The sequence below is a fragment of the Primulina huaijiensis genome, chromosome 4, assembly GCF_012295235.1.
Source record: "Primulina huaijiensis isolate GDHJ02 chromosome 4, ASM1229523v2, whole genome shotgun sequence".
NCBI lineage: Eukaryota > Viridiplantae > Streptophyta > Magnoliopsida > Lamiales > Gesneriaceae > Primulina > Primulina huaijiensis.
This window is the reverse complement of record NC_133309.1, coordinates 734,305-760,394: the sequence shown is the minus strand read 5'-3', so window position 1 is coordinate 760,394 and position 26,090 is coordinate 734,305. Positions and strand designations below refer to the sequence as shown.

General features: G+C 34.6%; 4 protein-coding genes across 5 annotated transcripts; 2 read left to right on the top strand and 2 right to left on the bottom strand.

Annotated features, from left to right (window-relative positions):
* Positions 1-1,446: 1,446 nt before the first annotated feature.
* On the bottom strand, positions 1,447-7,604 carry LOC140975080 (protein TIC 40, chloroplastic-like). Of its 2 annotated transcripts, none has more exons than XM_073438583.1 (14): positions 7,226-7,604; positions 6,435-6,540; positions 6,201-6,258; positions 6,077-6,094; positions 5,400-5,661; positions 5,053-5,147; positions 4,907-4,967; positions 4,341-4,419; positions 3,924-3,964; positions 3,536-3,581; positions 2,811-2,905; positions 2,565-2,668; positions 2,135-2,182; positions 1,447-1,945 (listed from the first exon to the last, which is right to left on the bottom strand). In XM_073438583.1, the coding sequence occupies exons 1-14, from the start codon at positions 7,428-7,430 to the stop codon at positions 1,889-1,891; spliced, it is 1,275 nt and encodes a 424-aa protein (XP_073294684.1). In that variant the 5' UTR covers positions 7,431-7,604; the 3' UTR covers positions 1,447-1,888. The 2 variants fall into 2 exon arrangements, with proteins under 2 accessions (XP_073294684.1, XP_073294683.1); XM_073438582.1 differs by having other exon boundaries at positions 6,435-6,546; positions 7,226-7,600.
* A 746-nt stretch (positions 7,605-8,350) lies between these two features.
* On the bottom strand, positions 8,351-11,588 carry LOC140975077 (probable beta-D-xylosidase 5). Its single transcript, XM_073438577.1, has 6 exons — positions 11,102-11,588; positions 10,455-10,760; positions 10,207-10,376; positions 10,029-10,129; positions 9,601-9,942; positions 8,351-9,527 (listed from the first exon to the last, which is right to left on the bottom strand). The coding sequence occupies exons 1-6, from the start codon at positions 11,573-11,575 to the stop codon at positions 8,497-8,499; spliced, it is 2,424 nt and encodes an 807-aa protein (XP_073294678.1). The 5' UTR covers positions 11,576-11,588; the 3' UTR covers positions 8,351-8,496.
* A 3,427-nt stretch (positions 11,589-15,015) lies between these two features.
* On the top strand, positions 15,016-17,676 carry LOC140975076 (uncharacterized). The gene is made up of 2 exons (XM_073438575.1): positions 15,016-15,217; positions 15,447-17,676. Exon 2 carries the CDS (start codon positions 15,687-15,689, stop codon positions 17,529-17,531), a length of 1,845 nt encoding a protein of 614 aa, XP_073294676.1. The 5' UTR covers positions 15,016-15,217; positions 15,447-15,686; the 3' UTR covers positions 17,532-17,676.
* A 1,758-nt stretch (positions 17,677-19,434) lies between these two features.
* LOC140975075 (uncharacterized) lies at positions 19,435-22,792 on the top strand. Its single transcript, XM_073438574.1, has 2 exons — positions 19,435-22,152; positions 22,340-22,792. The coding sequence occupies exons 1-2, from the start codon at positions 19,497-19,499 to the stop codon at positions 22,693-22,695; spliced, it is 3,012 nt and encodes a 1,003-aa protein (XP_073294675.1). The 5' UTR covers positions 19,435-19,496; the 3' UTR covers positions 22,696-22,792.
* Positions 22,793-26,090: the final 3,298 nt, after the last annotated feature.

The following is a 26,090-nucleotide window of genomic DNA, read 5'->3' as shown; positions in this document are numbered from 1 at the left end:
TGATGATCATCGAACACCACACGTTAATCCTATTCACGGAGGAACTATGAAACGGGTTCTTTACTTTCCAGGTGGTTCAGGAGATGATCTTAAAACGGGTCTAGCCGTTCAAGGAAGATAACTCTCAGCAACAACAAAGAAAGAAGAAGGAAAGAAAACAATCAAAGAACCTTCACTTCTTCTATCAGAAGGGAATGATTCAATGGTAAAAATGCTAAAAGCTTGAGAAGGAATCATGAATAGCTCTGGGAAATTATCAAGAATCCTATGAACATGGTGAGCGGAAAACTAATCAAACCCCATAAACAATCGCCAGAAAGAAGAAATCTTGATCTGCCGTGACCTTCGATCAATTTACATGGCAAATTTCACTACAGAAGACCAAAACAAATTTGCAAGATTTGCACCCCACATTACTCAAAAACAAAATGAAGCATCAGCTCAGAACAGGCAAAATCATCAAAATATACAACAGTTTTGAGTTAAAAAGAAAATTTCAAGAGAGATTTCATGTAATAGCCTTTCCCTTACGGGCATCACCATAACAAACAGAGAAAACCAATCAATTAACAATCTTGGCATCAATTCCCATCTCCACCATGGATGTGTTTCTTCTTATTAAAAGGTATGCAGCAGAAGATACGATTTCTGTATTACTATCAAAGTAGTTTACATGTTGGAATATTTATATGACTATTTCTGTAACAAAGAGTCCTATACACAACGAAGATGATAAAAACTATCTGATCATTTGTTGCCACAGTTTGAGGGAGAATCTGGAAGCGGTTGACATTGTTGCTCAATTGATGTTGGAGAAGATTTTGAGGATGTTTCGGTTGAGATTTCTCTAACACTCATCACCGTAGTTTTTACCATTATTATGCTCGCAATCGTCCTCGCGTCGGAATCGTCCTCATCGAAAGGCTTTTCTTTGTGGAAAAAGCAGCACTTCTTTGAGCTTTTCTTGTTCATGAATTCGTTGTCGACCGTTCCCTCTTTGCAGCACACCTTCTTAGGACGCTTCAATTTCGACACCAAGACTGGAGGATTGGAAGACGACGGTGCATCAAGGGTTATGACAGGCTGCGGCGGCGGTCGCCATTGTTGCGATCTGTGGGTTCGGGGGGAATTATAGGCGTGGGTTTGAGAGTTGAATTCATGATCAAATATAAACCGCAATTTAATTAAGTCTATAACTCGATTGATGCTTCTAAAAATTAGTTCGATCATATATTTTAAACGATGACATGCCATACAATATATAATTATTTATGCAAAGAGTAAGAACAGAGAGTTCAAGCTATCTTAACAATGCTACCTGACCATAAACCTATTAAGGCATGTTTTAACACTATCAACATTAATATTACTCATGTGTTGATATATGATCTCTTGGACATGCGATTAACATACTCAAAACACTAATTTTTTTAAATAAAAATCGAAAAAAATATGTGTCATCAAATTACTAAATATGTGACCAAAGACACAAGTCCATAACAACGAGGCAACTTCAACAAGATTTTGTTTCTACACATTTAGCTGGGAAAAAAAGGACAGTTCTTGTGTCTCACAAACCGATTACGAACCAAAAGGCGAAGGAGGATTAAGAAATATAACTCCAAAGACCAACTTTAAAACCTCAAACGATCATCTGGTAAAAATTTACATCAGACACAACAGCATCTTGTAAGAAACCAAAGGGAGAATATCTGGCATAAACCCGAATGTGGATTTGCTAGTATATTTATCTTTTTCGATCGGGAGGGAGATGCCAATACAGTCTTGGTAACCATGGGCGTCAAATGTGATAGGAAGTTATGGTATCTCTGCTGTCCGGGGGAGATCAGAGTGCCTATACCCGACTTTATTTGCTGCTACGAGAAAATTAAATACCTGAGGCCCCAGGGAAGAGTTCTGATATTTTATTGAAAACATCCATAACCTGAGTCATGAAGGATGACAAAATTACAATCTACCTTCAAGGTCGAAAAATCAAATGCAGCAAGTAGTAAGAACCGAATAAGGCTCGTCATGGAGTAACATCATGAGAGAAATTTTCGTTACAGATGGATTGGTTCGGTTTTTATAAAAACAAAAGCAATGCCAAGGTTGCAAGGGGTTGTTTCATTACCTCTTTGTCGTTTTGGTACTTGGCTATATTCAAAGGATTTTGGGAACACTGCAAAAACCAATCAAGTAAAGAGTACATGAGCATAGGAGTTCAAGGCGAGAATATTAACAAGAAAAAATAAGAGAGAATAATGGAAGAGACAGAATTTAGTGCTTGTAGTTGTATTGATCGTAGTGATGCCTCTTAATTTTTCTAAAGTATTCAGCACCACAAATGCCTTGTTTGGAATATTATGCTACACAGACAATCTCAAACAACCGCAAGGACGATTACTGTCTCCAACAACCCTCTCCCGTAAACAGTTTCAGCTTGGAATACATGTAAATGGAAGCCCGAAGCTGTGACCGAGCACTTGCTGCTGCGCCATTAGTTACAACTATTTGTCTAGCAGCATACATTCAATCGTATAGAACAAAAAGAAGATGCTTACATCCATGATAGCGGCTTGAACTCTTGGATTTTGAAATGCCATTGCAACATCAGGATTGGCCATTATTTTAGAAATCACTTCTTCAGGAGTAAGGCCTATCTGATCTGCAACATATACAGTATAGGAGCAATCATAAGATGATAAAATTACACAAGGTGATAAAATTACACAAGACAGCAATAAGACAAACACAAACATTTTAATTTCATTAAACACCAACAAAGGTTTGTTGCAGATTGTACTCACCAAACTGCTGCTTGACCTCGGGACTGCTGAGGTCAAAGTTTTTCAAGTTCTCCATCATGCGTTTGTCCCATTCAGGGCTTCCGCCCATGTTAGTACTGGGAAAATTTTAGGAAAAAGAAGTAAATTTTCAATGAAGTAAGGCTTCTTGGGCATTGAAAAGTTAAATTACAAATGCTATGAGTTTTTGACCGTAGTGGAGCTATTCGCACCAGGTAAAGAATTCAACCAACTAATTGTATACTTTTATATTCATTTTTTTAGTAAGTATTACACATTTATATTCTAGTTTCTATAGGAAATGAGTAAATAGGTCAACACAGCAAGGATGAGACCAATACTGAATAGCAAACTGAAATTTGACAACATGCACAGCATCTCGTAGACAAATCCATAAATCTTAAAAAGTATGTGTGATCAACAGGGCGACAGAAAGACGGTAGACTGATGTAAGTGATATAGAAAATAATCGGAAAGAGACCTGAAACAACATTCTTTAGTTCAAAGTTCAAACCATAGAATACATTGTTCTTGGACGTACAGTGCAGCCACAAAAGAAACATGTAAAACACAAGCAATTTCATGTCACGACGATGAATATAAAAGATCGAAAGAGCCTTCTACATGGGAAAACAAGGGCATGACACGATCAGCTTTGATAAAATTTATATAAAAGCATGCTTTAGTTGGAAATCTCCAAAGTGACGGCATTTGCAAAATATACTTACAGCATATCTTGAAGTTGCTGACGGTATTGTGGATTTTGTAGCATCCCTGTAGTATCACATGCAATTGCATTTGAATGTTAACATGATAGACTTAAGGGCTAGATCAATCACCATTCAGACCTCAGATTTAGTGGATGAAAATCGAGAAAGAGGTAAGTGAGATGAATGGAAATTGGTTTTCATCACATTTCACAGTCGAAAGAACAAATGTACACACGAACAAAAAATTAAATAAACTTAAATTTATCAAGATCCCATTGAGTTGCGTTTGACAAATCGATATCCAATCTAAGCCAGGACAAATTAAAAACGAAGTGTACAAGCAATTTTCAGCGAGTCAATCGAAGAATTTTAAAACTTAATGTCTTATAATGAAAGATAAACTCACATTTAAAGGTAGAAGGATTCCTCATCTCCTCTGGTAAATAACTGCAAAAATATTAAAATGAACAGCAGGTCCCCTTTTCTCTTACTAGTAATATGCACAAGTGACACTATAATGATTGTGAAAATTATGTTGGAAAACTCTGAAGAACAAAGAGATAAACATCATATAATATTTTATGAATTATTTTAATAAAATGGATGTTCAAGAATGATAAACAGTGAAAAAATATTATTCTTAATATTCATCTAACATACCATCAATAGCAGAATTTTAAAAGCATTAGACACATACTAAAAGATATAGAAGATCGATGAGGATCTCAACTCATTAACATACTCAAAGAATATTTCAATTACAGAACAAAACTTCATATCATAAGTGAATGAGAATGAAATGCAAGGCAAAAGGCCATCTTACGGATAAACCATTTTTTGCACAGTTGGATCTTCCATCATTTTCTCCAAAGCATCCACGGACAAGAGAGGGTTTGCTGTACCTGTGCATAAGAGTAAAAACCTAATTGGGCTATTTCACTGGATAAGATTTCATTCACTTATAATAAATTCTGCAAACAACAATAAATTAACTTATTAAATAACTGTAAGGACAACATCTTCAATTTCACATCATCTTCAAAAACATCTTGTACTTTGTCCATCAAGGAACTGGAAGAATTCATAAGAAGGAATAAACCTTAATTTAATTTGCAAAAAATCCGTTGGCATAGAAACCTGAACTTCATGGTTATACCTCCGCAAGAATTTTTCAGGGCAGTTCTTTAAAATAGCTTAAACTTAAAACATTTTAAAAAAATAGGCATCTGAAAAGGTAGAAATGAATTGGCTCCACATGGAGCAGTGATCAAATACACCAAATCAGGAAAAAAAGGTTTCTTTTGATAAGTCGACACATATTTCAACAGCTAGGTATATGGTTGCAAATATGACATTACAATACAACACAGAAAACAAATGGCAACTTACCAGTAGAGAAACCTTCTTGAGTACCTGTTTCAAACTTTGTAGCTGAACCATTTTGAGAAACCTTTTGGAGATTATCAAACAAAAAGAAACTAATGAAAATATCATTATAAGTTATTTGCTCAGACTCAAATGACAGTTCAACTCACTGGCTGTGAAGGATGTGGATCTGTCTGGGTCGATTCTTTATAGCCCTCAAACGCATTCTTCTGAACTGTTTCTTGAGGGGAAACATCCACAAAAGCTGCAACAAAAACATATTCATATCTATAGAGTATCGAAAACGGAAACCATAAAAGGAACTGGCATAATCTCTGAAGTAACAAAGGTGGTGGGGATCATGTTGAAGCCAGGAATATCGACTAGCACGAAAATAATAGTGAAAGATGATCTGTGAAAATTTGAATATCAAAAAACTTACACTTCATTCTGTTATAATTTCTGCATAAGAGAGACACATGCCACGTATAAGAGACAACAAGGGAAGCTGAAATACCATATTTCTTTGGTCCCTTCTCGGTTTCTGTGCCATAATCGACAGATACGATTGGAGGATCCTCAACTTTTGTTACAGGTACATCAACAGTTACAGCTTGAGATGCCATAGGAGTTGAAGCTCTAGATGAATCTGGCATCGGGGGTGTGGGTGGCGGAAACGGGAAAGGCGAACCAGGAGCAAATCCGGCATTACCGTATGGATTATTCTGCAAACTCATCTGTTGAGTCCATGTTTTTAAAGCTTGTTCCATTGCATATTTCTGCAACATGAGTTATAACCAAATAATAAGTGACTTGCGACAAACCAAAATAGTTTTATCAATTCCTCTGACAGCACACTAAATTTATTCTCCATACGTTGTTGAAAAAGAACTAAAATGATGTAGCCACTTCACAAGCCAAATCATCTCTTACCTCATAGATGACTTGATTGATAATGGAGAAAAATAATGGTGACATTAAAATTAAACAATTACTAACTACAGAATATGCACATAGAAATAAAATAATAATATCATGTCCCGCCATGTATCCAGCTTATCATTATTGGTACCATAAGAATAACACACCGTTTACATGACATAAGATATTATCTCCTTTTCTACAATGTATATACGAGCAGTAAGATTGCCAGAAAACGGTAGCAAAATAGGAAATATGGAATAAGTCACTCACCTTCGTTCTTCCAGCCACCTGAAATAAATGCAAAGTCAGAAAGATAGCGTAAGTATTAACTCTAAAGCCAAAAGGTGGACCAAGAAATCTAAGACAAACTAACAAACTGCATAGTAGTACTAACCCATGAAAAAAGTGCTGAGAGACCAACACCAACTCCGATCCAGAACAGTGGTGACCCCCTATTTGAGCATGTGATGCATAAGATTGAAGGGATAGCGAGGGAGGGAAAGGGAAAGGGAGAGGAAGGTCGGGGAAGAAAATGTTAGTCACCAGATAATGAAAAAAAATCTTGTTCATAGTCTCTTTATTCCTTAACGAAACTTGCCAATTAATGAAAACAGCTATAGATTATTACACGGAGGAAGGAGGTGGTACTGAAAGCTGTGGATTTACACTAACTGCAGTTGTCTCTTGGCTATTTGATGAAGATATGCTTGCAAAACAGTCCCTTTCAACTCTCCCTGAAACTCCATGGAGGTTATACTAGAACGATAAGCAGCACAAGAACCAGAAAGAGAGGATGACAGCAGACCAGTATGAATGACCAAATAAATCCCAAGCTAAAACTAGTTATTTGTGTAGAAACAAACATGGAATGATGGTATTCATATAATGGTAAGTGCTATGACAAATTCCAATGCACACCGGTCTTTCTTTATGTAACACGATGAAACAAAAAAGAAAAGAAATCTCAACACAGAGCTCCCCTTCTACAAAAAAATGTACATAAATAAATAGAAGTGTACACGAGGAAAGTATGGAAAATCATCCATATAAAACAACTGAAATACAGATATAGTAGTGGTGTACATGAGGAAATAGCATGTCTACCAGCATCAAGCATAAATAAACGCAAATGAAAATGCAATTCCAAGAAACTATCATAAACAAGCGGGAGCTATAGATACAAATACAAGATTGCACTGCAAAGGTTTAATCTTTAATGGACTCGCAACCATGTATTTTTTTTTATTTATTTAAAAAAAGCAACAATAGCAATCTTGTTTTAGAATCACCGAAAATTCAAACAAAAAGACAGTTCATGGTAAAGATTTCATGGCATCTTCAGAAAAAGAAAAGAAAAAAAAACATACATACATATCCCTGTACAAACCAATCGGCGACGCGAAACTAAAAGGACGATACCTATAGTCTTGGTGGTTTTGGGGCCCTGAAACAGAGCAAGAGCAGAAAATGAGGAATTGGGCTTTCCGCATCTGTCATTTTTCCCAGTTTTCCTCAGTAAATTCGGTATACCCATGAAGGGTTTACTGGAAATCATCGAGTTCCGGTGGTTTGAAGGGAGACCCAGTACAACATTGGGAGACGAAACGAGGCCAATATTTTCCATTTCAAGTGAAATTACACCTCAAAACAACTCGGAAGATGAAAATTTTGTGTTTAAGAGGGATGAAATGGAAGAAGAGCTGCAGCGCAAGCTGTGTGTATATTGACCCTCGTCAGCAAAACGGGTTGTCGGGCTTTCTCAAAGCCTCTTTTTAACAAACATCGATTTATCCCCTAAAATTAGCTTAAAATGCATTCAGAACCCGGAAATTATATTTTGCAAAAAGTTATTAAATTTATATATTGGAAAATATAAAAATTTAATTATTTGTCGGGAATGTGACACCAGCAAAGCAAGTGATTGAGACAATATCTTTATATTATTTGTGTTATGGGCTCAAAGGCTTTCTCCTCTGCTGCTTTCTCATGAAGCTCGAAAGTTGTTTTTGGGAGTTCCCATCGCGGCATCTTCTCCTTGATTTCACATTTGTTTTTTTGCTTTCGTTTGGAAACAGACATACAAACTAAGAATGGTTAAAAAAAATTCGGAGCCAAAAGAGACACAAAACCTGTGCAAAGCTAAAATAACTTAATTCCAACGAACTTACATAAATTAATGAATTTGATAATCACTTCTTCATTAGATTTAAGTTATCTTTATTTTGTTGTATTACACATGTTAAAAGTACAAGGGAAAATAATTTTTTTGTTCAATTTTGGGTTTTGATCTACTAAGTTTTCAAAGTTTGGTTTTGATGCAGGTACACTAACTTTTAATTTTCAGCTATTTTGGTCCAATTGCTGATGTGACGCTAAAAAATGCTGACGTGACATCGGAAATCGATGTGATTTTGGCAAATGTTGTCTTGTCAAGCTGTCAAGACAGCAATTAAACCAAAATAGTCGAAAATTAAAATTTAGTATACTAAAACTAAACTTTGAAAAATTAATGGACCAAAACCCAAAAATATTTTTCCAAATTAAAATTTTCACTTAAACGTAGAATTCAATTCGTTCAATAATAGCATAAAAATAGAATTTACCAAAATTACACCAAACATTTATTATAAATTCAAAGCCTAACGAATTGAAATGAAAAAAAAAATTACTTACTCAACCACATGATCTAACTAATGTTGAAAATCTATGTTGACCGGAACTTTGAGCATATTATCTCCGATGATGAAATTACTGCCACCGGAAGGTATCAAATTGTAACCCTTATAATCGACAACTCCCAGGCTCTTGCAAGCATTCAATACAAAACTAGCCTTCTCACTCTTCCCGGCAGCAACAAAGACTCTTCTAAAAGCAACAACCTGTTTAATAGGTGCGTCCACGATGCCGCTAGGCGGAACCCAATACACAATCACGACTTCGCTTCCATCCCTCTCGCCGACGTTCTTGACCTCTAAATTCAGCTCAACACTGTGGTGTTCGTCGCATCGCAAGTCGTCGATGAGAATTGCGGGGCAGGCTGGTTTGTATGAGCCTTCGGTGTAGTTCATCTCTCGACAGTGCTGGAACTTGTTCAACTGGACCTGCAGAGATTTCGTGGAGGAAACGAGAGAGTAGGAGAATTTGGTGTAGCTAAGGCCGTATCCGAAGGGATAAACGCTTGAGCTGCTGTGGAATTTGTATGTTCGTCCAGGGTAACCGAGGTGGTCGATTGGTCTCAAGGGCATGGATGTCATTGGTAGCATGTCGACGTATTCATTTTCGTGCCAGGTTAGAGGCAGTCTCCCTCCGGGATTGTATTTGCCAAACACGACGTCGGCTATAGCCTGGCCGCCTTCTTCTCCGGGATATCCGGCCCATAGAATAGAATGAACCTTGGAAGAACCCTTGGAGAATGAAACGTCCACACCGCCAGCCGACATGATGACTACCACTACAGGGCCTTTGGATTGGGCTGCAACTTGATTGATCAGTTGATCCTGGTAGCCTGGAAGGAGCAAATCTTCCCTGTCTAAGCTTTCAGCCTCGATGCTTAAATCGATTCCGACCACAACTATGGTTGCATCAGCTTTCTTTGCCGCTTGGACTGCTGGGAAGATCATGCTATCATTTTTGCATGCTACATCTCCACACCCCATTTCGTAGATCACTTTTCCATACTTGGCGAAGCCGTCGATTGGAGATGTGTACTGACATGGAACACCTGTATGATTCATCTTTTTAGAAATGAAATTTGAAGCATGAGATTTATGTTCATGTCATTGAATCAGGCATACCTGCATAGTTGCCGATCATGGCGCTCGTGGCATTTGCATGCGGCCCGACGACTGCTATGGTCTTTATCTTGTCTGTGCTCAAAGGCAATGCTTGATTGTCGTTCTTAAGGAGAACGATTCCTTCGCGTGCTGCCTCGGTTGCTAGTTCAATGTGCTCATCACTGCACACATTAGTCATGTCCAGCTTGTCGAATTGCGGGCTTCCATCGAAAAAGCCAAGCCTCATGAGAACAATGTACAGATTCTTCAGGGCAACGTCTATATCTTTTTCGCTCACTTTCCCCTTTCTTACCGAGTTTCTAGCATAGTTAGTGTAATAATTCCCGCAATCCAAGTCCAATCCTATATGATACATATACATATAACAAGAAAACAGATTAATGCAAAAGGCAGAAATTAAGTTTTATGTTAAAACAAACTAATCCGACCTGCTTTTAGAGCTTGAGCAACAGCATCCTCGGGCTCGTCTTTAAGCCATTTTTGATGATTTATCATCACTTCAATGGAATCGCAGTCTGAAACAATGTATCTGCAAGGGCGAATCGAAAAATGAAGTAGCTGTTACCATATACAAATACCAAAACATCAATATAAATCATTCATTACCCGTGAAGATCCCATTCTCCTCTTATTTTATCCCTCAGAAGCCGCGGATCTGCGCACGCTGGAATGCCATTAATCTTGTTGTAAGAACACATCACGCTAGTCACGTCGCCCTCTTTCACGCACATTTCGAATGGCTTAAGAAATGTCTCTAGCATGTCTTGCTCAGTCACCTGTATTCAAATTTGAAAAAGTTGATAATACATCACATTCCAACTCAAATTTAGAGTGAGAGTGATCATGTATATTACTCTTGCGTCGTAGTTGTAACGCTCGATTCCAAGCCAGTTGTCCACATCATAAGCTGCATAATGCTTGCAGCAAGCAGCAACCTTAATAGGCCTAGAGTTGAGATCTGTTGCATTCTCAGTTCCCTCGACATCTTGTAAACCTCGTACATAGTTGGCTGCATACTCGCCCACGACGTAAGGGTCCTCGCCGGGTGTTTCGAGGGCTCTTCCCCACCTAGGATCCCTAACGACGTTAATGTTAGGACTCCAAAATGTCAGCCCCGCATGGCCTAAGTTGTGCATGGCTCTTGCTTCTGTCGAAACCGCCTAAAAGACACCCAAAATAAAAAAAGACAATATGTTATAGGTAAATTAATCGATCCAAGAGCTATATTTGAGCTATTATAAAAGGGTCAAAAAATCATGAAAATAAGGAAAACAAATACAATGCATGCATGTTATTAGGGGCAAGAATTTTCAATAAAATATATATTTAAATTTAAAATTCCGATTTTTCTTAATTACGTAAAGATCGAGTCAAAATATAAAACTTAAGGGTAGAGTCATGTATCTATACCATATAGTATATTTATGTAACATCAAATGGAGAAGATGATTTCGCTCCGACGATGAATACTATACAAAGAATCCATTTTTGAGTATATTACCTGGCCAATCTTTTTCCACAAAGATTGGTTAAAACTAGCAGCTGTGGTAATAGGAGTTGGAAAACTTGTTGCACCAGGGACAACATCGTCGAAGAATGAGGCTTTGCTGTTCCATTGTCCCACGTCCGACACACCGTGCAATGCCTCCGACCACCACTCGTACTGTGGGAGCCCGATTCTCGGAACCCCATTGGCCGTGTCTCCGATCTGGTTCACTTTCTCAGACAATGTCATCCTGTCAACCAAATCCTTGACGCGTACCTCGTAAGAGAGTGAGGTGTCGCAGTATGCGAAGTCTTTGATGTTCAAACCGAGATCCAAAAACCGAGCCGCGTCACAAACGTGAGTGTAGTTCGCATTGACGGTGGAGGTGGAGTCCATAATCTGTGCCAAGGGACCATTTCTTGCACAAGTGAAGGTGAACAGAAATGTGGCCGCTAGTAAAGAGAGGATGAGGAATGGTCTTGCTGCCATTTTTTCTCTACTTTTTTCGAGAATTTGAGTAGAGAAGTAATGTTTTTATAATTTATAGAGATTCAAAGATGAATCCAAATTTTGTTTTTGTGATTAAGTTTGTTAAGATTGTGATAATTTTGATATCTAAATGTTATCCAAACGAATTCTTTGACATATCTTGAAAGATACTCTCGTTTCCCTTTTGATTTGAAAAACATGTCATTTCGATGGCCAAATATAGATAATTGTTGAAATTATCTATTAATATTATTAGTTATTAAAATAATAAAACATTATGATTGAATTTTTAAATTTTAAAACTCAACAAGTTTATTAATTAAGATATTATAAACGTATCAATTTTTTAGAAAAAGAAACCAAAAATTCGAACTTTAATTATATTGTTAGGTTATTAAAAAAATTTATATATATATATTAAAAAATTTATATATATATATATATGTACATTGAAATATTTAATGCTCACCACGCGTGTGTCACGATTTACTAGTAATTTCTAAAGAATCCTTAGGTTCCAAATGTGCTTTCAACGGATATTTGAAACTTTAAGATTGATACAAGATAATTAATCTATATATCCACAAATGATGATTTGGCGTAACTAGAAGATTACAAATGATTTATTGATTGAATGTATTGTGATTTTCATATTTATTGTTATCAACTAGTGCCCCTATGCACGCGGCGACGTATTCATATAGTCAGAATAATAATTATCATCGATACTAGTCACAAACGAATATTAACTAATACTGCATGCGACGTGTTTATACAGTTGAAATAATAATCACCATGGATATTTTTGACGTAACTAGAAGATTACAAATGATTTATTGACTGAATATATTGTGATCTTCATATTTATTGTTATTGACTAGTGTCCCAATGCACGCGACGATGTATTCATATAATTAGAATAATTATTATCATAGTTATTAGTCACCAATGAATATCAACTAGTACTGCACACAGCGTGTTTATATCGTTGAAATAATAATTACCATGGATATTAGTCACCATGTGCATCTGTAAAATAATATATAAATATTATAATGTCTTGCATGTACATTAAAATATTATAATGTCTTGCATGTACATTAAAAAATTATCGACAATGACTATACTTTTTAAAGGAATATGTGAAAGAGTGTGTAGACATAGAGTGGGGAGAGGAAGTTGGACTTTGCAATTTAAAATTTTGATATTGGACATACCACAGACCAATATATATCTCTCAACTTTTTAATAAGATATATAGAAAGAGATTTGAATTATTTTTTATTATTAAGAATGATATCTAAAAATTAAATGATGTAGATGTATAATACCCACCGTGTACACTTATGTGAGCTTCGATAATGTGACGTTCATCTATTTGATGTACACTTTTTATATGTTTTATCACATCTAATAAATGAGTATTAACTTAATTGATGCTCACATAAGTGTGCACAGCTGATCACATGTGATAAAAAATAATACTTTCTACATAAAAATAATAATTTTTCATTGGTCAAGATGGGTCGGTATGCATCTCACAAAGTTAACCCATGACTTTGTCTTGTATGATTTCTTATGTTTATTATTATAGCCCTTGATTCTATATGTAGGTGATATCAGGAGGAAATTTTTGGTAGCTGTTGTTCTAATAGACTTATGATAGAATCATGCATTTAGATTATTTATATTATAATATATTATATAGGGAACGCTTTAAAAAAAATTACATAGGTATGAACACTTCAAAATTGTAAAATCACCCTTAATTTAATTCTCTAATTATTTACGTAATAACTTATCCAAAAATCGAAATCTAAAATTAGAAAATATATTTATAAAATTAATTAAATTAATATTTTTAGATAATAATCCGAAAATTTGCAAACTTTTTTAGCCTCACTATCACAGCCTGTCGTGCTATCATCAAGAATCAGAGTTCACTCAAACTCGAACACGTTAGGAGACAAGCAAATAGAGCCGCTCATAATTGATTAAAACGACTCTCCAACAAGTTTGTTTTGGTATTTATGTTGCAATGCTAATTTCTATTTGCACAATCATTATGAAAGATACTGATTGATGTTAAAAAAAGATAATAATCCGAATAATTTGCAATTTTTTTTGAAGGAAAAAACAAAAAAAAAATCCTAGAGCCCTCATTAGAACAAGTAACGATTTAACCCCAACTACCTTCTCATTAGGAACTCGTTACTCTCTATTATATTATCGAAAGATGTTGTGAACTTTTTTCGTTAGCTCAAACCCTCAAACTCAATCGAAGATAAAATGCAAAAGTTAGATCTCATCTCTTTTAAATGGTTTACTTATTTTCTTAGGGAAGTTGGTGAAAAATCCCCAATCAAAATATTTTTTTGGGTTCACTCCCTATCCATAAAATTGTGGTACTATGTCATGTGGAAATGTGATACATTTCATGTGGAAATGTGGTACTAAAAAAGTACCCAGTGACTGAACACAAAAAAAAAACGACGGCTGAGGACTGAATGCCAATTTCCCGTATTCTCTTTTATTCTGAAAAGAAAGCTGATAATAGAAAATAAGATAATATCAAAACTTAATTCCATCAACTAAGAAATTATATACATAAAAAACGATTACAACGTGCATATTATCACTAGTATTAATGAAATTCTAGTCTAGAATCTATATATTTTTTATTACTATAAATATTTACCCATTTAATTATTATATTAAATTATATTATATTAGTCGCATTTTATCCAAATTTAATAAGGAATAATGGCATTCTGTAAAAAGTCTTTCGTGACATTTCAATCAATCAGTATAATAAGTTTCTTGATGATAAATGTTTAGCAGAGCCCTTCACATATAATTTTTGAGTTGTTATATAATTTAAGAAATTTATTTTATATATTTAATATTATCTATAATTTTTAATAAATTGACAAGTGAATGATTCTACAATTCAAAGTTAATTAATGTCACGTGTTTTATTTAGAGACGGTATATTGTATTGTATCAAAAATTGTACGTCGTATGTTATATCGAAAATTATGTTATAAGAAAATATGCATCGATACTGCATCGAAATTTTCGTTATATCGAATCTCGATATACCAAAATCTCTGATACGTATAATTAGTATATCGATCCTACAGAAATTTTGTGGCATATCGACATTTCGATATGGTATTGATATATATTTGAGAAATTTGTACCCCTTGTTTCTTTAATTTTTGATGTATTATATTTGGATTTAAGATAATGGATTTATATTTCTATTATTAATTAATTAAAAATATATAAAACATTATTTTTTTTCTTAATTTTCTAAATATATGTACTATTTATTTATTTCAAAAGTACGCAATAAATTCTACGGTGTCGGGATATGGTCGGAAAGATTAAGGCTATATATGTCATTTCACTTAGACAATTTGACCTATTTCCTGCTGTCATAAATCTGCCTCAATTAATTAGGGCAAGAGTTCGATAAATGTTCACAACAAGAAGTGAAAAATCTCCTCCAAATTGCCCTTGAAACTTCTGTATTTTACTATTTTCAGCAAATCCTACTAATATCCTGCATTTTCTTGTTGATCTGTGGATGGATGCATGTATTTCTGCAATTTGAGTCTCTGGAGTCACCGCAATCTGGTAAATAATCTTGCTCTATCACTTTCTTGGATACTCGCAATCACCGACGCAGATTGGCTGGCCCTGGTAAAATCTGAGTGAGACCTGCGGCTGTGTTACTCTACTGGGATTTTTGTTTCTGAACTTCGTTCTTTATTTTTATTGAATTGCCTCTGTAGTTGGTAGCTATTTTTTGTGCTGTATGGAAGTTGGGTTTGCTTTTTTCTAGATCCTTTTCTTGAAATTTCAGGCTGATATTGAATACCGAATTTGGGTGTTACATGTGAAAGAAATGTTTAAAAAGTTGGGATTTTGTTGGATTCCGTATGTGTGATTTTGCCAGTTTTGTTTCGATTTTGAGGTCTTTTGGTTCTGTGGATATTTTTGGACTGATTATGGCAATTGTATGGGGACATTTGAAAATCTGAAGAGGAGGGAGGAATGATGGGTTGTTTCTAGATTTATCTGTCAGTTATATTTAATAAATGAAATGGACGTTCTGGCTTTACCAACTATGGCGAATGTGAAGGAAAGTGCCAACGCGGCCGAAAACGCCTTTGCTCCTGTATCGGATGCAAATACAAATGTTTGTTTGGCGAACTACAGTTTATCAATTGGACAGGAGTTTGCAGATGTTGATACTTGTAGGAAGACATTAAAAGACATTGCTATAGCGTTACATTTCGAGATTAGGATAGTTAAATCTGATAGGAGTAGATTCATAGCCAAGTGCTCGAAAGAGGGTTGTCCATGGCGCGTGCATGTAGCAAAATGCCCTGGTGTTCCGACGTTTACTATCAGGACTCTTCAAGGTGAACACACATGTGAAGGAGTCCAGAATCTCCACCATCAACAGGCGTCTGTGGGTTGGGTTGCACGATCTGTCGAATCACGTGTGAAGGATAATCCGCAGTACAAACCGAAAGAGATCCTACAAGATATCCGGGATCAACATGGAGTCGCTGTTTCTTATATGCAGGCGTGGCGGGGGAAAGAGCGTAGCATGGCTGCACTACATGGGACTTATGAAGAAGGTTATAAACTTATTCCTGCATACTGTGAGCAGATTAGGAAGACCAACCCTGGTAGCATTGCCTCTGTTGTAGCCACTGGGCAAGATAATTCCTTTCAGAGGTTATTTGTTTCTTACCGAGCTTCAATCTATGGATTCATAAATGCTTGTCGGCCACTTTTGGAACTGGACAGGGTTCATCTCAAAGGAAAGTACCTTGGATTGTTGTTTTGTGCTGCTGCTGTCGATGCTGATGGTGCATTGTTTCCATTGGCAATAGCCATCGTCGATGAGGAGACTGATGAGAACTGGATATGGTTTATGTCAGAGCTGCGTAAACTTCTTGGAGTAAATACCGACAATATGCCCAGGCTCACGATACTCTCTGAGAGAACGACTGGCATGGTGCAAGCTGTTGAAACACATTTCCCTAATGCATTTCATGGTTTTTGTTTGCGATTCATCAGCGAAAACTTCCGTGATACATTTAAGAATTCGAATCTGGTGAACATATTCTGGAATGCTGTTTATGCGCTCACAACTGTTGAATTTGAAAATAAAATTTCTGAGATGGTGCAGATTTCACAGGATGTCCTTCCATGGTTTCATCATTTCGACCCTCAACTGTGGGCCGTTGCGTACTTTGAAGGAGTACGGTACGGTCATTTCACGATCGCAGTAACAGAGTTATTGTATGATTGGGCTTTGGAATGTCACGAGCTCCCTATTGTACATATGATGGAGCATATTCGTCATCAGTTAACTTCATGGTTCAATGATCGTCGTAACACGGCCATTAGATGGACCTCAATCCTCGCCCCTTCTGCCGAAAAGCGGATTTCAGAAGCAATTGCAGATGCTCGCTGCTATAAAGTACTCCGGGCCAATGAAGTCGAATTTGAAATCGTGTCAACCGAACGAACAAACATTGTAGACATACGCAGTCGAGTATGCTCTTGTCGTCGCTGGCAACTCTACGGCCTGCCATGTGCACACGCAGCAGCAGCACTCATATCCTGTGGTCAAAACGCCCATCTATTTGCCGAACACTGCTTCACTGTACATAGTTACCGCGATACCTACTCGCAGATGATATATCCGATCCCTGACAAAAGCCTTTGGAACGAACCTCGTGAAGGCACCGAGGGCGGAGTTGCCAAAGTTGACATCACGATTCGCCCGCCTAAAACTCGTAGGCCTCCAGGAAGGCCGAAAAGGAAGGTGCTTCGGATAGAGAGCTTTAAACGGCCGAAAAGACTTGTTCAATGCGGTCGCTGCCATATGCTGGGACATTCCCAGAAGAAATGCACACTGCCAATGTGATCCCCCGGGGGTTACAGGATTCATTTTGTTTTTGGGTCACTGTTGCATTTCCTGCTCATCGATGTAATCTTTTATGGTGTGTGCTTTGTGTGTACTCTTATTATAAAACTCGATTATTACAATAGACTTCATCCTGTTTTGTGGAGCACAAGTTTTCTGTTAAATTCGATGTTTTATTATTATTATTATTTTAAAATATAAATATGTATAGAAAATAAATTTAGCATAGGTTTTTTTTTAAAAAAATAATAACCACAAATTCGTAAAAACTCTGTAAATCAAGTAGGGTTCTTCTATATTAAATTCATAAAAGTTTCATCTTACAAATTTATACTGTTCTCTTTTGATAAAATATATGTATATGTAATAATAAATTAACAAGTTATGGTGTTATTTTAAGCTATAAATATGCAATAATTAATTTTAAAAAAAACTCATGTGAATTCGACTCATGGGTTAATGTTATGACAAATATCTTATTCGCTTCGACTCATGAAAAAATATTACGTTTTTGTCAAAAATATTAATTTTCACTCTGGACGGATCTTCTATTCGAGCGGAACATTCTTTAGGATATTTTTATAGTAACACTCAAATAATCAATATGATAATATAATTATGAAACTAATACATATTTTATCAGATAATTTTTTTTTGTTTCACTTGTATATTACTTGCATTTGCTTTATATTTAAAATTTTTTATTCTATATTGAATTTATATTTTAGAAAAAACTTTAATTAAATTATAAACATATAGTATAAGTTACGAGAAAAATTATACTTTTGATCGTGTTAAAAATAAATTTATATTTTGAGTTATATTTATATTTATTTTTATTTTTTGTCCTTTCTTGACTGGAGTCCAATCTATCAGTCGAAAATTTCTTATGCGATGGCGGAAAATGCTAACATTGATTTTTGAAAGACTGCATATTATTCTAAAAAAATAACAACACATGCAAGTTTAACAAATAAACAATTTCAATCATACACAATGGACTCAAATGAAAAACACATTCAAGTTTCATGAATAAAAATTTAATTCAATTTTAATAGGACTACAAATGAAATAAATATGCAAATTACAAAACTAAAATTAAAAATTCATAATTAGCAGGGCCAAAAATTAAAAAAAAATACTATTACAAGACCAAAAATTTAATTATTCTCATCATTATGCGTGCTTCGTTTAAATAAATTGCGTTTTGGTCATTGAGGAAATCTATTCTTATGTTGTTATTTTTTAATTTTTCCCCCTTTATGATTGATAATTCGATGAAAAATTTCTCCTATGATTTAAGACTCATACTCGTCGCGATCTGTTAAAGCTAAACCCAAAACCAACTCCACATGTTCATGAAGTTAAACGAGTTTGACTTGTACATCAAAAAATAATATTTATATTATATTTGACCCTTACCTTGACCCGAACCTGAAAACCCCAAATCCAAACCTGATTTTTTCAGGTAGAATCGTGTCAGGTTGGTGGGTCGTATCTGATTTTGACACACCTATGCTACAACTTAAAATTTGAAATAACTTGGGAAAATGGAACCAAGAAAGAATCAAAGAGTTTAGCCATTAAGTTGAGATGATTTTTCAATCAATTGTCAAAAGCAATATTGTCCAGTGCCTCTTTTTTCCCCAAGCTGAAGAGTATTACAGAAACTCTAAATCCAGTCATTAGTTACATAATAAAAAAGGTTGTGCTTTGGATTGCTTCCAAAAACTGCTTCACAATTTATACAAAAATCTATACATGGCTTAAAGAAGAGTTGGATATTTTTGTGGAACAAGTCAAATGCAGAGTGAAGCAAATGTTTTTGGGTTTTCATTTAATATCAATCGTTTTTGGAGAACCCCACAAAGACCTGATAGGACTGAAATCATTAATTAAATTGTTCATATACCAAAAAACTAGCAATTGGCAGAGATTATACTTTCTATCAGTAAAACTCATTCCATGGAGTTGCTAGCCTTGAGCCTTTTGTTCTTGTATTTTGCTGCTACTCCTGCGACTTGCTTGAGCAATGAAACTGATTTTTCGGCTCTGCTGGCTTTCAAGAACGCCATAGATGATGATCCATTGGGGGCTCTAAGATCATGGAATGAAACTGTACATCATTGTGATTGGGAAGGGATTCTGTGCAGCAAAAGGCATCGAGGTCGAGTCGTATCTGTTAACTTGGAGTCTCGTGGCCTTGTGGGATCCCTTCCATCCCATTTAGGCAATCTTTCATTCCTTCGAGAGTTTGTGTTACAAAACAACAGCTTCTACAGTAAAATCCCGGAAGAATTTGGTCTTTTGAGGCGGCTCGAAATTGTCATATTTAGCAACAATTCATTCAGTGGAGAGATACCAAGAAACATTTCACAGTGCTCAAATCTCTATTACCTCAATTTGGTCGATAACCATCTCACAGGAATCATAATCCCGGAGCTTGGTTCTATGTTCAAACTTGAAGTTTTAGGCTTGGCATTAAACAATCTCTCAGGCACTATTCCACCATTTATCGGCAATCTCACGAATCTTTCTACACTGTCTCTGGGAGGCTGTGGGTTGCAAGGAGAAATTCCTGACTCACTCGTCCATCTCCGGAGATTAAGGTTTCTACATTTAGGGTTCAACAATTTGACTGGTAGAATTCCATCTGGTTTGTACAATATTTCCAGTATATCTAATTTCATAATGGGCCACAATAGACTCCATGGAAACATTCCTTGGGATGTAGGCTTCACTCTTCCAAGATTGAGGTTTCTTTATTTGGGAGCGAATGATTTTGATGGACCCATTCCGCTTTCACTCTCGAATGCTTCCTTTCTTGAAAATATATATTTATTTTCAAACAAATTTACCGGGCAGAATCTGAAATACTTCAACAAGCTTCCATCTCTGCGACAACTCGTCATTTTTGCTAATGATATGGAGGGAGACATCAGCTTTATTTCATCTTTGACAAATTGTACTAATCTTAACGTGTTATCTGCCGAGCAAAATCTCTTGAGTGGTTCGTTGCCAGACTCCATCGCCAATCTCTCAAGTCAGCTTAGATCCCTGTATTTAGCAGAAAATCAAATACATGGAAGCATTCCTTCGGGTATTCAAAACCTCATTGGTCTGACCGACATTGCTTTTCAAGACAATTTTCTTGAAGGTCCTATTCCTTCAGGCATCGGAAAACTAAGTAAGGTACGACGAATTTTCCTGGAAGGAAACGAGTTGTCGAATGAGATACCAGTTTCTCTTTCGAACATGACGTGGTTGAACATTGTTGACTTGAGTCATAACAAATTGGAAGGAACAATTCCTCAAAGTCTAAGTAACTGCACCAACTTGCTATACTTATTTCTTTCGTTTAATGATCTCATAGGGCCAATTTCGCGTGAAGTTTTTAGCCTGTCATCCGTTTTGATTTCTTATGAATTGTCCCACAATTCTTTTACTGGTTCAATTCCACAAGTAGGTTCATTGTGTAATCTTGTAGAATTGGACTTGTCACACAACAGATTATCAGGAACTATACCAAACACTTTGAGCAGTTGCTTTGAGCTGGGACGACTTCACTTGGAAAACAATTCTCTTGAAGGAAAAATACCTGATGCACTTGATGCTTTGAATAGCTTGGAAGATATGGATCTTTCGCAAAACTATTTATCAGGGCCCATCCCGAGTTTTCTAGGAAATGCGTTGTATCTGAAGAATTTGAATCTGTCCTTCAATAGGCTGCAAGGAGAAGTGCCTACACAAGGAGTATTTCAAAATGAGAGTGCTATTTCAGTGGAAGGAAATGAGTATTTGTGTGGAGGTTGGGCTTTCTTAAACCTTCCTCCCTGCCCATCTACCAAAAAATCCAAGAAGAAACATTTCTCAAATCTATTGAAAATATTGATCCCTGTGTTGGGTGCAGGAGCCATTTGCCTTACACTTACATGCATATATATATTCGTTTTTAAAAGACGAATATTAAGAAAGATTCAATCTTTGACGTCATCATTTGAAGACATGTTTTTAAAGCTATCTTATGCAGATCTGCTGAAAGCTACTGATGGATTCTCGGAAACCAAGTTGCTTGGGTTAGGCCGATTTGGTTCTGTCTACAGAGGAATTCTCGATGACAAACAACTGTCAATTGCGGTGAAGGTTCTCAATCTTGACATCAGAGGAGCTTCTAAAAGCTTCATGTCAGAATGCAATGCAATAAAAGCAATAAGACATAGAAACCTTTTGAAAATATTGAGTGCATGCGAAAGCATAGACTTCCAGGGGAACAGTTTCAAGGCATTAGTTTATGAATTTATGGCTAATGGAAGCTTGGACAAATGGTTGCGTAATGATCATGTGGTAGAAACTGAAAGTGAAAACAACAGAAAACTTAGCACAGCTCAAAAATTGAATATTGTCTTGGATGTTGCATCTGCGGTAGAATACTTACACCATGGCACAAATTCCATCGTCATTCATGGTGATTTGAAGCCAAGCAACATTCTGTTGGATGAAAATATGACTGCTCATGTGGGCGACTTTGGATTGGCAAAAGTGGTTTCGAACCTATATCCAGCATACGAAGGAAGCAGCAGCTCGGTGGCAATCAAAGGTACCATCGGTTATATTCCTCCAGGTATATATGGATGCCTTCCTTTTTCAAATTCCACAACAAAGAAAAAATTTCTACTTCAATACTTTAGAATATTGCAAAATAGGGAAATAGTCAGGAATGATTTTTTTTTTTCTCTAATTCTAATCTTAGGCAATGTGCTTATTTTCTCTTCTACACATAAAGGAGAACCACTTTATTATATTTTCAGAGTATGGGATGACCAACTCCATGACAATGCAAGGGGACGTATATAGCTTTGGGATTCTTGTGCTTGAGATGTTCACGAACATAAGACCAACAGACGATGCCGCGCTTAACGGTCATTCGAGCCTCCACCATTTAGTGAAACATGCTTTGCATAGCCAAGAGATGAACACTGTGGATCAAATCTTCGATCTGCATGAACAAGCTGATCAGAAAATGCAAATTAAGATCAAGAATTGTGTGAACTCTGTTCTTGAAATTGGAGTAGCATGTTCGATGGAGTTGCCGAAGGATCGAATGACGATGACAGATGTTGTCGTTGAATTGGACAAGATTCGAAAGGCTTACTTGGCTGAATGATTCTGAAGAAAGCTTTTGGTTTGTCATTCATGTGTGTGTATCTTTCTTTCGAAAATTTTATACTTTTTTTCCTACTTTTAATCTATAATTGTATGGTGTGCATAAATACGTAATTGAGAGAAATGTTTGTATGTAAGTGATTTCAAATACTGTTTTTAAGCTATTTAGTCAAAATTTTTATATGTGCTGCTAATAAATATCGCTAAATGATATGCTTCATTTGATCATTTTGTGTTATTGCAACGAGAAGAGTTTTTTTAACCTAGCGTTAACATGTTTATTATTATATGTCATTTGTATTGATCATGTTGTGTTTGGATAGCTTATGTGATTTGTTTGTTTACCGAAAGAAAATAGAAAAAAAGACCACATATCCCACAAAATTGGTTTTTTTCAATTTTTTATTATTGAGATATTTTGTTAATTCTAAAACACATATTGCATGTTTTCTGTTTGTTTAGATTACTTAGGGAGGTGTATTCATTCTATATTTTCAAAGACTTTTAATGACTTTTTTTAAATGATGGACTTTTGTGGAGTTGATAGATTTTTATTGACTTTTATGGAATCTCATAGAATTGTAAAACAAATTTCATAGACTCTTATAGACTTTTTTTCAAGATTTTTGTAGACTTTTGTAAACTTTTTCATAGAATTATGTGAATTTTATAGTTTATAATTGTGATTTATTTTTTATTAATTTTTTAAAAATAATTATTGGACATAGATAACCTCTTCAATTTTAAATTATTATTTTTATTTATGAATGTAAATGTATTTTACTTACTTAAAAGTTAAATCAATTTAATTTGTGAAAAAAGACAAATGAACTATCCAATTTATTGAAATGAAAATTTCAATTCTTTATGTCAATTCAATATATTAATGAACAATATTTTTATAAGTTCATAATAAAATTTTATTAAAAGAACACTCAAAATAATGAGTAGCTTTTTATAAAAAAAATCTAATAATTACTGACAATTTGATCAACATTGTTCTACATTCCATTGGCTATGGTATCCCTCCATGCATTAGCATTTGCTCGTTGTTGTTTTTTAGTATTAAATAACTGATCAAAGTCGTCACCTTCATAAACTTGTGCTGATTAAGACAATAGAGCTTCATTATATACTTCAATTTGAAATTCATCAAATTGACATTTCTTTCGAAGAAAATTGTGTAATATAGCACATGCCAATACCCTATTAGGGGTGGGAAAAAATACCGAATTTTCAGTATACCGAGATTACCGTAACAAAAAAATATTGAATTTACCGAATTTTAAGTATACCGAAGATTTCGGTACGGTACGGTAACAATACCGAATTTTCGGTACGGTAACGATATCCAATTTGAAAATTTTGGTATATACCGAAATAACAGAAAAATATACAAAAATTTTAAAATATATAATATTTTAAAACAAGAAATTATAACTTTTTTTAAAATGTAAGGTTTTTTTGGTTTGGTATACCGAAAATTTTGGTATAGTATCGGTATGAATTTGCTTATACAATAATTTAAGATATAGATTAACTAAAATTAAAGAAAATAATTAAAAATAAAATGTTATATAATAATTAATAAAAAAAATTAAATTTTAATTATGTTTTTAAAAAGTACAAATAAAAAGAAAAATAAATAGATGAGAAAAGAATGAAAGTTTGTATTGAATATGTGAATTTTGGAGATTTCTCAATTAAATGTACATACAAATCTTTAGGTTGAATCAAATACTTTTGTTGACATTTTATTGTTGTACCTTATGCTATAATTCTTGTACTTAATAGAATTCCATAGAGTCATTAAAAGTTTATTGACATTTTGAATACCTATAGACTTTTGTAAAATTTTTAAAAGTCAAGTTTGAATACCACATGACTTTTTAAAATTCTACAAAAGTCTACATTGAATACCACTAAACTTTTATGGAGTATATAAAAGTCTAGTTTGAATACCTCTAGACTTTTAAACTCCATAAAAGTCATTAAAAGTCTATAACCAATACACCCCCCTTAGTTTGAAGTGACCTAGAAAATATTAAAAATGCTGAAAGGTTTTTTCGTTTTTACCTTATGTCTCAGAATATTAAGAGATAATATTTTTTATTTATTGAGGCAAATGTATTTCCAAACTTCTGCCAATAATTCAATATTCAAAATTTTTACATTATTATATTTTTTTATTCAAAATTTTTTATTTTTATTGATAGAGGGTATTTGAATTCGAGTTTTTATATGCTTGTTTATATTATTTTTGTAGTATCACTGGATTTAAAAAAAAATTGGTGGATCTAGGACCCTTTTGGTGGACGACAAACGTAGTTAAATTGTTAAAAAAAGATAGCATCCAATAAATTTTTGGCATGCGATTTTGTTCTAATTCAATGAGTATGCATGATTATAAATTTAAATTATATCCCAAGTTAACATATGCTTTGTTATTACCAGATATATTTTGTCAACGGTCTAATATTTTTCTTTAATTTAAGAAAAAATATGTGACTTCGTATTATATTTTTACGGCTATTTTTCTTAATGATTTTATTAAAGGATTTTTTTCATGATGATTTTAAGAGACCATATTTCTTTTGTGTATTTTTTTTAAAAGAAATAGATTATCTATTAAACAATTAAATTAATAAAGCGTCATCTCTTTATTTGAAAAAAAATATTAGAAAATTTATACAAATTGTGAATAATATGAGTTAATATTTTAATTTGAGAGTGGTTTATGCTTTTTGTTGCTCGTATATATTTCAATTTCTTTGTTATTATATTAAATAAATTATTTTTAAACTTTGAGTTATCATTTTTTTCTTATTGAGGTTGTTTGTGTGATGATTTTTTTATTCATTTTGGTTAGTATTGTAAACGGTCATTGATTTTTCTGATATTCTATGATGTGCCTTGTTGTTTATATGGAAAAAAGTATATAATGTTACAATATTCTGTCTAAATATAAAAATATTTATTAATATGATCCATAATCAGAACCATTGTCACGCTCCGAAACTCGGGATTGACACCGGCGTTGTTTAACAATCACACGACCGATAACAACAAGCCTTTGTAGCACAGTATAAACCAAAACCAGTTTATAATTCATAATTTCAACGAAATAAACATTGTCTTTACAATACCGAAATCCAAACGAAATAGTAAGTTATGCGGAAGCGTCTTACAATTCATTAAATCATAAAATTCGAAATAAAGTCTATTACTACTCTTGCGAATCACCAGCCCCAAAATTGTTCCGACTCCTCATCCTCAACCTGTTCTTTGGACTTATCTGGGAGGAGAGAGTAAGGGGGATGAGTATTTTGGGAAATACTCAGTAAATGGGGACGTTTTGAACACAACATAAAATTTTCCATCATTTTCGAAAACAAC